The 15,808-nt window shown below is 32.3% G+C and overlaps 1 protein-coding gene across 1 annotated transcript in view; it reads right to left on the reverse strand.

The window, feature by feature from the left end:
- The window catches only part of LOC119840055, a 61,684-nt gene that overhangs the window by 21,333 nt on the left and 24,543 nt on the right, over positions 1-15,808 (reverse strand). The window contains exon 2 of the mRNA XM_038366556.1: positions 9,469-9,611. Within this exon, the coding sequence (XP_038222484.1) occupies positions 9,469-9,603 (135 nt within the window). The 5' untranslated portion in view covers positions 9,604-9,611. The remainder of the gene's footprint in view (positions 1-9,468; positions 9,612-15,808) is intronic.

The following is a 15,808-nucleotide window of genomic DNA, read 5'->3' on the forward strand; positions in this document are numbered from 1 at the left end:
TCAAATATATGTTAGAGATTATCTGTCAGAATCTGCTATACAATAGATTTTAATTGAATCCTATATTCGTGTGCAATAAGCTTTTTATGTCGTGTATGTGCGAACGTATAACTGAGACTCATCGACTTATCAGCTGTTATCTGCAGAATATTTTCGCCTTTTACCTCCCGGAGTCAACGTCTGGAGACGTGCCTGTGCCTAGACACCAGCGACCACACCGTATTTATGGCCCTGTATCTTATATAAACATAATGCCAATAACATATAACCTACACTAAATCTAGTCGGGTAATTATAATAAAAATATAACATTAATCAATCGTCCAATGCGTTCTAGTGAAAGTTATGTACTCAGGAAGGAATTAATCAATAATTAGTTAAAATACAAGTATCAGGATATGAACAACGGTTGATACCATTTCACCGATAAAACAAATGAAGCAGGAAATGATTGTTTTTGCTTCGAGACATTATTTAGTGAGAGCACAGATTAAACACCGTATAGTCTATGGTCGTGAAAGTTACAGAGACAATGTCGTTTTGTTTGCGTTTATGTACTTTAATCACATTGGAAAAAAAGGAAAAATTTGTCCTTATTGCTTATTTTATTTTAGTATTGAGTATTTGATATAATCGATACTAAACATATGTACAGGTTCTGTAAAATCAAAGATTAGCATGTCACAAACTAACAAATTCACAAACTTAACCTCTTTTAAAGATCAGTATAGATATATGCCTTAAATTTAATTATTATTGCTAGTTCCAAACAAGTGTTTTTAAATGGATCACGCTCAAAAAAGGTGGCAGTTTATCCTACCTACATACGTACTCTATTTTATCGTATCGCTTTTTGTATTTGTTTAAATATAAGTTATCAATCTATCAATACGTATTAAACTGATGAGCATCCTATAAGTTGGTTAATAGTTAATCGATAACTTGCAATCGATTATAAAACAAATAGCTCATGGATGCTGGACAATTACGACCGTATACTCTGAAGTCAAACGAAGCCGCGGGTCGAAGTTTATCAAGTGTGCATTGTTGCGACCGTGAATGACATACATCAATTATTGTGCTAATTACGTATGTTATAATTATATATTTTAGTATTTACAAATACTTAATTTTTAATAATATCTGCAATGGACCTTATGCCTCTCCAAATGTTCATGGCGGTGGTAGCGTTTACCATCAGGCGTCCCACCAGCTCCATTGCCGACTGTGACAAAAAAAAAAAAAAAATACTTACTCTACTTTGAGTGTGAGAGTCGAGCACGCTTCGGCACGCATTGGGCCAGCTCGCGGGTACTACACCCCCAAATTAAATATGGATCATCGATTGATTGAAATCACGATCAGCGTGAAACAGTATCATGCTACTGAGTTTCGTTCGCTGAGTGGGGGAGCCGGAGGCCTATATCCTTTTCCTCGTCCTTCCTAGTTTATTCTTCCCTTCCCTTTATTCCTATCGTAAATCCTTTCTTTAGCATTTGCAGCACTACTGCATACTACTGCAAATTTTCATGACCGGTGGTGATCGCTTACTTAAAAAAAAACTCATGAGCAAGACTCACAGCAAGACTTGTCAATATATAATTTTGTTTAAACACTGATTGATGCACCTTCAAAATGGCAGACATAGACCAAAAATGGGACACACGGAAGGCACTGGCTTTCAAATAAAAAAAGTATCATCAAAATTATGAAAAAGGACTATTGAGGATATATAGGAAAAGATCAACTAATTGGTGGATTGAAAAATTATTTATTATTGAATAATAAAACCAGACCTTGTTTTTTTAATCAATCAACGCTGTGTGTTACAATTAAAATAGTACATACATTAAAGAGAACTTGTAATCAAATACTTCTCTAACAGAGCCTTTATCTAGGAAGAGTCATCATTGAAGTAAATAAAAGCAGAAGTTGTGAACCTTTTTAGACTAAATGTGCATGTATATTATAAAACCTATATTACTGAGAAAAGTATATATATCGTATGACATAATGATAATGATGCTGCACTGCTTAACGACTGTTTAAAAAAAACAATTCTTTCAGCTTAATTACAAACAATGACAGAGTAATAAAAGGTGAAAGCTTATATTTTTAGTATTTAGAAATAAATGAATCAATGAAAGTGGCTAGACTGGTTAGTATCTTTTAAAATTTTAAAAGTAAGGAATTATGGAACAAATAGTTAATTATTATGTAAAATAATAACATAATTAATGAGGAAATTACACACTAGTGATTAGTAGATCGCTCGATGTTTTTGTATAGGTCCACGACCTCTGAATGCACCGCGATGCAAGTTCTAAGAAAAACAATGCTGATAACATATCTCGGCTTACGAAATGTTTGTATTAACAACTGGACCACGCGGACATTAGATCGTGTCCATTTTATTGCTATTTTATCGAAAATACGATGGTTTTCAAACAAACGCCTTCTTATGTTTTTTTTATACGTCCGAATGGAATTGAGTGTTAATTAGAAACAGTAAGTACTTCCAGTAATCTGATGGCGCCTATTTTATAGTTCTGTGTTTGCCCGCACTGGAATTAGTACTTTTTTAAGACGGCTTCCTTCACCCCTAAATAAAATTGAGTGTTTATTAGGCGCAGTGCTACTTCCATTGATGTGATGGCGCCTATTATATAGCTCTGTCTCTCCGCACTGGTACCACATTAGTACGATTTTAAGTCAGCATAGAACAGAATAATTGCAGTTTTGACACTTAGAACAAAAGAAAGCTACCGTTGAGTGAACAAAGTTTTTCAAATACTTAATCGCAATAAAACTCTTTTATTTTAGGTATTGAAAGTAACATGAACAACTAAGATGTTTTTAAATTTATAACACGTGTTGAACAACAATATAATTGTTCAAGAGATTTATAATATTAAGTATTCATGTGTACATACGGTTGTCAGCAAGCACCCGATCGTGTACTGTTATAATATTTTATAACCCATGTTACATTATGCATTCAATAGCGTGACGGAGTTAATTTTAACACGTGCTATGAAGTTGTAGATTTATAAGTGACTAGCGGTTCGTCCTAGCTTTGCGCGTGGTACATATAACATATAAAGCCTATAAATGCAGTTGTCCAACGGTGAAAGAGTTTTGAAATCGGTAATGTAGTTTTTGTTTGACAACGTTACAAACATACATACAATAACACAAATGTAGGAAACATTTGTGTTTTTATGATGTCTCTGTAATATGAGTTCTTCTATTATTATTTTATTAAATGTAGTTAAACTAAACTCAATCATACAACGACCTCTGTGTTGTGACTGAAATGTAAAACTTAGGAACTTTCATTATTCAGTATCTTTGAATATTCTTACACATAATAAATATTAGTTTAAAAAAAACTAAAAAACACGCTTTAACAAAAATCATATTTTGCAAATTAAAAAATGGAATAATTTTATCAAATTAGTGTATTGTCATCGGTCCTCAATAAATCTACAAAGTTTGAACGAAATCTGGCCGTTTAAAGTGGGTCAAAATCGCGCCCAAAGAAGTCGGTTACAAACAAACATACAAACAAACATACAAACAAACATACAGGTGAAGCTAATAAAAAGCGTGTAAAAATAGAAATTTAACTAGCTCTGGCTATGGAAGAAATAAACGTACATAAAAATATGAATTAATATGCACAACACCGTACGAATGAACCTTCAAAGTCGTGTCGTGGGTCTGCAAACAGTCGAAGTGAATCGCGGATGTGTGGCACTGACGTAATGGGAATATTTGAATGAGTTTGAATATGAATATTGTAATTATTTGTATAATATACACTTATAAATAAGTTTATTTATTGATATATGAGAAATCCAGGGATACCCACCGAGTAATATTATAAATGGATGGAATATGGTAGACGTTTTCAGGATGAAATGCCGGATCTCATTTTGATAAGTGAACATAGAGATTAGAGATCGAATATAAGATTATGACGGAACAAAAAACGAACGGAGAAATACTCATATATAATATAAACTAGCTGCGCCCCGCGGTTTCACCCGCGTAAGTCCATTTCCCGTAGGAATATTGGGATAAAAAATTGCCTATATGTTATTCAAATTGTCCAGTTGTCTACGTACCAAATTTCATTGAAATCGGTTCAGTAGTTTTGGCGTGAAAGAGCAACAAACACACACACATCCTTACAAACTTTCGCATTTATAATATTAGGAGGATAAAGTAGGATATTGCAAATTTATGAAAACAAAAGCAAGACCAGGATTTATAGTCACTAAGTTAACCCATCAACATAAAGTGCAATTATGAAATACCCACACTATCTCGATCGCTACTCGTTATGGGAATCGAACCTACGCTCTGAGCTCTCTGAGCACGTACTCTCATTAGACCAATCGCTAGAACAATAACCTCTACGCATCAGGCCTCGTGGGAAAGTATGTGCTCTTACTTTGTAGTGAAATAAACCTTATCACAAGCGAATAGAGGTTATAGATAAGTAGATAATTTATAAGAATTGTTTATTTAACACGTGATAAAAATGTTATATTTAATATTCATTTTATTTACTGTTCGATTTGAGATCAATTTGTTTAGCGTTGCGGCTGGCTTAGAATTTAATTTGCAGATTGAGATTTGTATTTGTCTCAAAACTTTAACAATTTAAGTAATTTTTGTTGTAATCAATTGTATCATGATAAAAAATATAGTTTTTTTTAGTAGCCAATAAATTTAAATTTCTAATATCTTTGATTTTCAATAAGATATACAAATTAATACAAATATGTCTTAAGTAATATTACCATAATTATATAACCAATTGTGTATGTGTGTATGTTTGCAATGTCGTCACACAAAAACTACTGGACCGATTTCAAAAATTCTTTCATAGTTACAAAGCTGCAACTCCTCAGAGTGACATACATTTGTACCACGGGCGAAGCCGGGGGTGGACCGCTAGTGAGAAGTATAAAGGCAATTTTTTACAACAATCCATTTGAACTGGCTACAAACTGTTGACCTTGGGAAAACTCGATTGTTCGACGTTGAATAAGAAAGCTCAGTTTTAAAAAATGTGTACTCATAGAATGCAGTTCTAATTATCGTATTGTTTGTACGTTATTAACAGTTTTAAATAGGCTTATATTTATAGATTTGATTCTGAAAGAGATAGAAAAATTATTTAATCTTTATTTCTGAAATAAGTTATCATTTAAAATATGTTACGAAAATTGTTTTCTGGTATGATTAAACTAATAATTAAGAGGCGATAAAACGTGTAATCAACGATCAAGTAATATAAATAACCTATCAGTAGGATTAAAATGAAAAAAATATTATTTGAACCAAAAACACTACAGATATTGAGTTACATGAATTATGTAGGTACATTAGAGTTTTATAGTTTAATTTTTTTAAACAATGATCTCTGTGCTAGGTTTATATTAGATATGCATACGTCTGTTTAAATGCAGGTGCATTCTCAAAGATGATGGTATGGGTAATTGACACTAGCGAGAAGGTAGAAAACCAAGAGTCAGCTTAACGTGCTTTCTGCTTAAATATGCATCAAGTGTACATCCTATTAATATTATAAATGCGAAAGTTTGTAAGTATGGATGTTTGGATGTTTGTTACTCTTTCACGTAAAAACTACTGAACCAATTGCAATGAAATTTGGTACGTAGAGAGCTGGATAACTGGAATAACATATAGGCAACTTTTTATTCCGATATTCCTACGGGATACGGACTTACGCGGGTGAAACCGCGGGGCACAGCTAGTTTTATATAATTATTTATATTGATACTACACGCAGGATTGTTTTAGCTAAACTTGGACGTTTCCCTCACAGTTGGATAGGACGATTCAGAAATATTTTAGGTTATTATTATTATTTTTTGTTTAATGTTTTAGTCAAAACTTAATAAATCGTTAGTTAATTCCGAACAAGTTTTTATTTAATTATTTTTTTGTGAAAACACGGCATTAATTTATCTAAATTATAAAATTACTAGAATATTTTTTGAAGTACGTAGCCGAGCCACAGTAATAATTCAAACATGGCTTATCATTTTCAACAAGCGCTTTTGGCTATGGTTTATTACAGACACATGTCCCATATGCTGGTTGACCTTATTTGGCGCTATGGCGTGATTTGATTCATAAATTATTTTAATAGCTTCGAAAGTATTCATGTATGGTATAGAACATTATGTGATAGTTTATTGAAGTATTAAATTCATAAATATAATCAAATCAATCATAAATGATTTTATTTATGGATTTATTTAGACATGTAGATTTCCTATTTCTGTGAACAAATGTCAATAATGTATAACTTTACGTCCTTCAAACGTTTTATTTTCATACATGTTTTAGGCTCAGTTATGAAAACGGTTCAAACAGACGGACGGAATAGTAGAAATTCTTCCAATAAAGCGAATGCCCTGGGCAATCAACTAAAAAGGAGCGCTACTATGTAGTTGCTAATTGCTATGCAATGTGATATATATGCTAAAATATAAGCTTTAATTGCAAGACAGTATTCGTTGAATCCGGATTTATGTTTGAGTTTACTAACCACGGCTAACGACACACCCAAACATAATGAACAATAATCGACAGATTCCCAAACTCAATGAGAATCTGACAATGAAACTAAAGCTGGTTATTAATTAGCGATAACCCAGTGAGATAGGGCGATCGAACAAAGATGGGAACATTACGGGGCTGGTGATGAAAGCGGGACCGTGGGATGTCGTGTGACCGAGATTGCTACCATGCCAAAGGTGTTCAAGCCAGAGTGAGAAAATGTTCCCTTGAAGGTCTGGAGGGTTCAAGTAAACTTATTTGCCAAAGACAAGCCCAAACCTTGTAGTACTAAATGAAATTAAACGTTAACTGTGTACCACATAGAGGCGAACTAAACATGTTATTAAGATATAAAAACTACGATACGCGTTTCTGAACGAATATATTCAACGAGCAATGTTTTTCAACATTTAATATATATATATATATATATATATATATATATATTAATTTTTTGAATATCAGACAACAAAAGAACAGATAATATAATACTTTACTATGCAATAATATTCAAATACATTATGCTAAAAGAAATACGCCAGGATATTAAAATCACAATTATGGTAATAAAAAAATCATAATAACTCCTACATATATATTTAAACGTACCGATTTGATTTTTTATCAATACCTTATCCGAAATATAGGTCTGTTACAACGCTGGCAGCTAACATAATTTCAAAATGGCAAAAGGACGTGGGAAGAACTTTATTGCGTCCATAATCCACGTTTGGATAATTGCCAAACGGTTACTTGAAGATAAGGGGAGTAAATATTGGTTATTGATGAAATATCATTGAGCACACACAGGCTTCCTGTACGGGAGCTTTGGGGAAGATATCCTATGTGACAGTTATTTTGCTAGTGTGACTTATAAAAGTGTGTGTATGTGTGTGTTAAAATAAATGAATATTCTTTCTTCTTCTTTCTTTCTAAATGATCTTCGCCGTGGATATAAAAGCTATTTGGGATTGTTTGAATTTGTTAATTGCCTTCTAACGTTTTTACATATTCTACGTAAATAGCGCGATCTCGGCAGGTTAGTGTGACGTCATAAAGCAATACTACTTCCAGTATGGGAAGAAATGTAGGTCATTATGCGCCATCGCCTTTATAATTACAAATGAGTTGAGGGAAACTCACTGGATTTAGTACTGCTTTAAGATTCCACATCTTAGATCTTGACACACCATAATCTTTGGATACTCGAAAGGGATAAGATTGGTGGCCTTTGCTGAAAGAAACTTATTTTTTTAACATTACATTTAAATTAAAATCCTATTAAAAATTAATCATTACAATAATAAATAGAATAACGTATGGACAATTTGTCTTTCCCAATGTAATTGCCTATCTATACACGGATCAGTGATTAATTTTTCATACAGTCAAATTATATCTCATATTTCCCAGACATTAAGCTTATTATGTTCGAGTTTCCGTCATTACTGTGAAAGTAAAACTCAGAGAAAGGCAATTAAAATGGTTCACAAGGTTAATATTGTAGTGGCTGTAATTAGAGAGCAATATTGTTTGCGTCCAAGATTTCATTCACTTTCAACTGAATTCAGAGATAGATAATCGTTTTATTAACACAATAATTGTTGCTTGTGACGACCCTTCATAAATTGCATGCCAGTATGAAACAAAAAAATATGTTTGATGATTCTAGAAACTTCTTTGGTAATAAGTATGTCAATACATAGACAATACAGAAAAAGAAATAAAACAACTCAGCGGACGTATACGTACGGACACATCAAATGTCAAAATCGAATCCAACCTCCGATAATCTATGAATAGGTATACAATTTTGAATATATATTTTTTTTTTATATAAGGACAACCGTTTTTTGGTATCGGAACAAACTAGAATAAACCCATTTTTTTACCCGATTGTTTTAACAAAACTAGAATTTCAAAAAGAGATTGCCAGTTCGCTGTTTAGTTAATTCTTCGTAAATGCTTGTTTCTATGGTTAAAATAGATAAAGGTCCCTAGTTGAGTATTAAATAAACATTAGTAAGAGGAAAACCATAATAACAAAATAAACAATGTTAGCAAGTAAAACTATTGCTTTGCCACACACGTAGTGACTGATTATACTCTATACTCTATAGGTACTAGTTATTAAGTAGAAGCTGTGTAATACACGCAAATTCAAATTTTAAAAGATGCTTCTGAAACTTTGATTTTAGAATAGTGTCATTGATTTTTTTTTTTTTTTGTTTACCAGTTTCAAAATTTTAGAATCGTGTATATAAAAAATATGGAGATATTTTTTTTTACTATTCATGGCAGTTAAAGTATTCACTTGAAATTGAATAAATAAAAAATAAATCAATTTTCTAAGAATTTCTCAATGCCGTGGGTGTTTCCTTAGCTTTTAGACATTCAGCCAAATTTCACAAACCTCGTTAAATCAACTCGTATTGGCTAACCTATTGTACACATTTAGTCTGTTATTAGCATTGCAATGCGGGGCCATTAATTCGACCGATTCACTATTACTAACCGTCGGTTATTATTTATCGGTTGAGTGCATTATGGCGCAATGCATCTGGACTTTTTATACGTAAAATATTGCTCATACTGATGCACTAATGTATGTGTATTTAGGAGTTAATATATAGCTGTTAGGATGAAGTGAAACGCTTTGTAGCACAATACTTTTTTCAAGATTCGACTCGACATACGACAGAATATCAGTAATAGAAATCAAGTAAGGTTTGGAGTTCAAAAGTATATAGTGATTCTATGAGAGCTTTGATAAAATGGGCGGCAGCGCTAAGCATCAGGAGCATCAGCTTAGCATCACCCCTTCAGCTCCATTGCCGACGATGACATGAAAAAAATCTTACTCACCGTCCTATTAGACAGGTCTCCAACCGAGTCGTGCCGGTGCTCCAGGCTGCCGAGGCTGCAGCAGGACGCGGAGGACGACAGGCTGACGGAGTCGGCGCGGGCGCGGTGCGGCGACACCGCCACGTGTTTCAACATGCCGTTACCTGGGGATAATCATGTTAGGTAATATCTCTTTAGACTAGAGAGCTGTGGGCTTCGCCCGTGGTGCGTATAGCCCATATAGCCTATGTCACTCAGTGGAGATGCGGATTTATAATGGTGAAAGAATTTTATTTATTACTAGCTGCGCGCCGCGGTTTCACCCGCGTAAGTCCGTATCCCGTAGGAATATCGGGATAAAAAGTTGCCTATATGTTATTCCAGTTGTCCAGCTACCTACTTGCCAAATACAGATATAGAAAAACAAATGATTCCTCTCTATAATATTACTAAATATTAATTTACAATTAATATATTTTAATGTATTTTCCCCAAATACATTTTAATGTAATAAACTGTGTCTGTAATCTTGGGAATTACAGAAGTACAGATGTGACCTGTGGCATTACATGTTTTAATGTCTCGAAAAAAAAACAAAATACAAGGAAAACTGTTCAAAATTTAATTTTCACATAAAACAGAACCACAAACGCTTAGTATCAAATTTGGACACAACTAAATTTTAACAATTTTCATACCGCTCGAGGATTACGCATTATTTATCCTTTAGTATCTTAAAGTTAATTAATTTTCAATATTTATTTAGCATATCCCTGATGTTTTCAATTACTCTGCAACCGAGTTAAGTCAATATTATCGCACGTGCTCTTCCAAACGCTTTTGTTTGTTTAGAACTTAGGCCTGACCGGTTCTGAGAAAGGCCTACCTGATTGTGGTCATTTAGGAGGCCTAAGGGTTGTTTGGTGTTAAGTGTGAAATATCTTAGCTCAATTTATATTTATAAATAAGTTGTGTTTTGCGGTTGTATTTAGATATTTGAAATTTAATGAGAAAACATACATCCTTATTCGATATAACCTTTTGCAAGCGGCTTCTTGGCGTTATATTCGGAGTAGTTTAATATATATTATTACACACATAAGCCTTACTCTTGAATCACTAAATTTATTTATAAAAACCTGATCAAAATCCATTGTGCAGTTTTAAAAATCTAAGCATACGTACAGACAGACAAATGTGGGTAAGGCTATGATAATTTATTGGCCTTAGAAGATGGTGTCTATTATCATCTTCTAAGGCCAAAACGATGCATAATTTATCGAAAACGGGCCACATAGCTTAGTAATTATACCATGCCATTCACCAAAAGTGGTAATTATGAAAGGTCGCCAGTGGGCGGCATCCGGCCGCATCTGCCGAACAATTGTTGGCCTACGCCATCTGTTTGTATGCTGCAACCAATGTGGTATTAGCATGGGTTTGTGGAACCAGAGTGCAGATCTTTGTGTTGTTTTGTACCGCGTATATGAGAGAGACCAAGCTGCCTGGTCTTTAGCGTAAATGTGACTGAGAGCTGCGCGAAAAGTTGTATTCTATTTTAAAGAAGATTAACTTGCAATAAAAGTACATTAGAATTTCAACAACTATTACAAACTATATTTTTAACACCTCTGCTTAAATCGTTTGAATTTAAGGTTTTTATTTAGCATTATTACGTTAATTTGAAGATCAATTATGATGAATACCTTAAATTACATACGATTAATTATTACAGAATACAAACAACATATGAAGTATATAAAAGTATGTTCGATTTTTGATAAAACTTCCAATAAGATCAAACAGGAACCGGTACAGATATTCGATATCATTGAATCAGCGGACATACCGACTTCCGAAGCGAGACTTGTAACTCAGTATGCAGTTACATTGATGAACAATATTATACTCTCCAATAACATATTGGAGACTACACGACAGACAGAGTTACTTTCACGTAGGTATATAATATTGTAGTGCAGATAGTAGATACACATAAAAAAATACTCATAGAGCACTACACTTTTTGATCTATCAACATTTAACACACATTAAAAAAAACAGATAATAAAAGGTTTATTTAAGAGTAAAAAAGCATAAAAGTATTAAAATTTAACATTTAATTTAACATACTACTTTATACTAGGCTCTGTAGGCGTTTCTTTAATATTGATTTTACCAAACTGTAAATTTACATACAACACAAAAGAATTTACAAAAAAATAAATTTAAATCAAACAATCACACACAAGAAAAACCCATTCAATCCTAAAATATACTCAAATCTATATCCTTGTTTCTTAAATGGTATAAAACAAAAATCTAGATACCATTCCCTCTCTACCATATAAGATCGAGCCCACGTGTTGGATTTAACAAATGTCGTAATATATACGATCGTGTTTGTTTGTATGACCCAATTTGGTATTGGTTCAGATTCAGACGCGAATCAAATGTCGATAGACGTGTCAATAAAATTTGTATTAAAGTTTAGCTGACCCGGCGAACTTCGCAACACCATATTTTTGTGATAAAGAGCTTTGTGTATATGTAGTTTTAAAAGTTTCCGTATTGAATAACTTCACTGTAAGGAAATATGTGAAATTTTCTCAACTAAGTATTCCGACATACGTAGACTGTCCTCAAAAGGAAAATACATACTATACCACAAAATTCCACTATGATTATATTATAAAGAAATTCCCACTTTTTATGTCAAAGAATGAGCAGAAATGAATGATTATAAATGTAAAAAGAATAATTAAATTGAATTTAAATATTAAAATCCCCGACCCCATTTTCTGTTGTCGCCCATCTTTAATTTTAAAATTGATATTACTAATCTAATTAATTTGCTAGTCAACCCTTACATTTGATACCCATATTGGTGATGGCTGTCATCTTTCCTTAATGCAAAACCAATCAAAACTACTATCTTCGCTCATACATAATCAGAACTATGAGCTAGATCATAGATTACAGAGGTATGTCGAACTATTAAGATTAATTAGCAGATTTACTTTATAAGACTTCACTATTGTTACCTATTCGACCTATTGACAGATGATGTCCTATCACAGACAATAAAAGAATTGCTTATTTATGTTTCGCAATATAATTAATGCGTTATTATTAAATTATTAATTGAACACAGTAATGCCAATCTACATATATGCAACGGTTGACCGCAGGTATTGTTGGCGAAACACTAATAATGTAATTTAAATATTAATGTACGGGTGAAGAAATATGCAAAATTAATTTAAGTTGGTTAATTCAAGCAATTGTATAGGCTCTTGAAGTGATATAATATTTTTTTAATACTTTTTTATGTCATAGCGGGTATGATATGTTTTTAATACCTTCATTATGTTATAGTGGACAACTGAGCTGGTTGGTTGGTGGTTTGTCTGATGGTAAGCGATCACACCCGCTTTTAAGGGGAAAGGGATAAGGAAAGGATTGACAACTGGAAAGGAGGAACGGACTAGGAAGTGTGAGGAATAGGAAACGGGCCTATGTTATAACTGATGCAAAACGTATAAATAATAATGTTTATATAAACGTATAAATAATTAGTATTAAACCTAAGAAATAAAGATTTATTTATTATTATTATTAGTTTATAGCAGCATTACTTATTTTAATAGTAATCTTATCTAACATCACAAATAAAATTAAGAGTACTTATCTCAATTACTTCTATTAATATATATTTAACTTCAAGAATTATACCATAACAGTCGTCAACATATTACAAATCGTATCGTATCAAAATTCTTACCATTAACTAAAATCGGTTGTAAAATAAATAAAACTATTTGAACTACAATTTATTCTACAAAATGCAGCAGTCGAAACATGTCAAACAATTCCGAATGTTCAAAACAAGATCGGAATGTTTGAATTCAATTGAAAATTGATTGGGTATACATCGTAAACTGGAAATGGCTTCGCAATCAATGTCAATGCTATTTGCATTTCGCATATTTATTTACTTGGGCTTTGAAAGCCACGGTTCACAGTGGCCTGTACAGAAATAAACTTAATTACGGATTTTTATATGCGAGTGAATCTATAAAAGCATTTTATGGTGAGATATCCTTGCAACATAATATGACGAAGTCTCTTGTCTATGCTGAAGATAGGCGTCTTTTCAACCGACTTAAAAAAGAAGGTTATCGATTCGACTGTCGACGAGGTGAAGCAACGCTGTGTATTTTTTATTATATGTTATTATTATCTTTTGTTCTAGTTTGGACAACTAGAAGGCATCTAGCTATTTGTTAAAAAGAAATTAATGTATTGTATGTGCAAACAATTATAACTACAATATTTCTTTTCATAATTTTATTAATTCATCTATAAAGTCATATGTTATGTTTTCAAATATTTCGATTAAAAGTTTATTTAGATGCTTCAGTAAAATTTAAGAAATATGCATTAAAAGTATGCATACAAATTTTAAAACCAAGACATTACGTTAAATTTTACGATCATCTATTTATAAGTCACGTTAATTAATTCGAGAATATGTAGAGGAAATCGTAAATGGGCGTACGGGACATGTTTACGAAAGAGTTGATATTTAACCCGCTAATAGTATGAAATTTATTTTTATTTCATAATAAACTCGAAAAGCGGCAACACCGCACATTAGAGTAATGTATGGATATGTGGTTTAAATGTTTGGATATAGAAATTCTTATTTCGAAAAGTTTCGAAATATATTCGTATAAACATAATTTTTAATGATGCCATAAACATTTTAAAAGCTATTTTTGTAGCACAAAAATTCGAAATACAAATTGTGTCATGCGTGTCCTTTAATTAATATAATATATTGGTCAATTCTGATAATTAAAAAATGAATTAACCTATTTAAAGATAAATTAACATTTACGTTAGTCAGATTAAAGTATTAATGCTTCAAACTCTCAAGCAAGAACGTTTTTACGATCTTTAATTTGATTGACTTGTTTCCGACCCGGAAATAACAAAATGCATTAAAACATGAATTAGTCAATATCATATCATGTTTGTGCAAATTTTTCACCATAGTAGCTTCGATATTAAGCGCAAACGTCTCACACATGCGTCATCCATTTGCGTACATCTGCATGCAAGAAGGTACGTCTAGCCCCACTTTTATATTAAGTCAGTTCACACGTTGCAAGGCCATTGGTAGGCTTTGCATATTTATGCCAAATCATTATATGTATCCGCTATTTTATAATTATTTGCAATGAATGTTGATCTAAATAGATCAAAGAATTTTAAATACATCGGATGTTACCAATAGTCAGGTCAGGATATGGACACCGTTATGAGCAGCAATCTAGACGGTGCAGTTCATTAAGTGACCCTTAACTTAATGTTAAATACTGGTCAAGATTTCATTAAAGTGATGAAATTCAATATATTTGTTCTAATTCTATATTAAGACGTTAGAAAATACTTGTTTTGTCGTTTTGTTTGTTACCATGTAACACAAAAACTTCTAAAACAATTTTGAAAATATTTTTTTACTAGGAAGGTACCCACCCACTGCATTACCGAGAGGCGTTGGTTGTATATATTATTTACTCTGGGTCAGGTCGGGTGAAGCCAAGACAAGAAGCTTAATTATTATAAAAAAAGCTTGCTTTTACAATGATGAGGTACTTACAACATGATTCAGCAAGTACTAGGGCTAAAATAGCAATTTTGAAGCTATGCAGCCGATTAAACAATTTGGGTCACAGAGCATCCTCACAATTGATTAATTTCTGCAATTGGACATAGCTCCCATGAATCATCTTAAGATATTGGAGGAGAAGCCATTATAATCTGTATTTTCGTAGCTTTTTAATTCGAGCGGTAAAATAGAATGTATCAGCGAATGACGACCGGTCAATGAATGTGTCAGATTATCTGACATCCTGTACAAAAAAATCCATTATCATAATCTATATATTTATTTTATTATAAAAATAGACACTCTAATGGGTAAAGACGCTTAGAATAGAAACTCTAAATTTAAAAATATGATGCTGATTATTTCCTAAAATAAAAGAAATAAATATTCGGACTAAAATTATCATTCAGTGCAAATAAATAATATTTACAATATATTTGTGTAATTTTATTTGTTCTTTTGTAATTTTTATTAAACACAATTATTTTTAACAAAAATTCAATATAATGTATTTTTACGAAGACCTCATTTAACATTTCAATAAAATTCCACGATTTAAAAACAAATAAAGAACGACAATAGATTCCCGCCTAAAATGGAATTCTTTCAAATTGTTTAAAAATATTAACAATCCATACGCGAGGTCATTGTACTTGATATAAAGCTGTGTACACACTCGCGTGC

This window comes from Zerene cesonia, chromosome 1, assembly GCF_012273895.1.
Source record: "Zerene cesonia ecotype Mississippi chromosome 1, Zerene_cesonia_1.1, whole genome shotgun sequence".
In the NCBI taxonomy this organism is placed as follows: Eukaryota; Metazoa; Arthropoda; class Insecta; order Lepidoptera; family Pieridae; genus Zerene; species Zerene cesonia.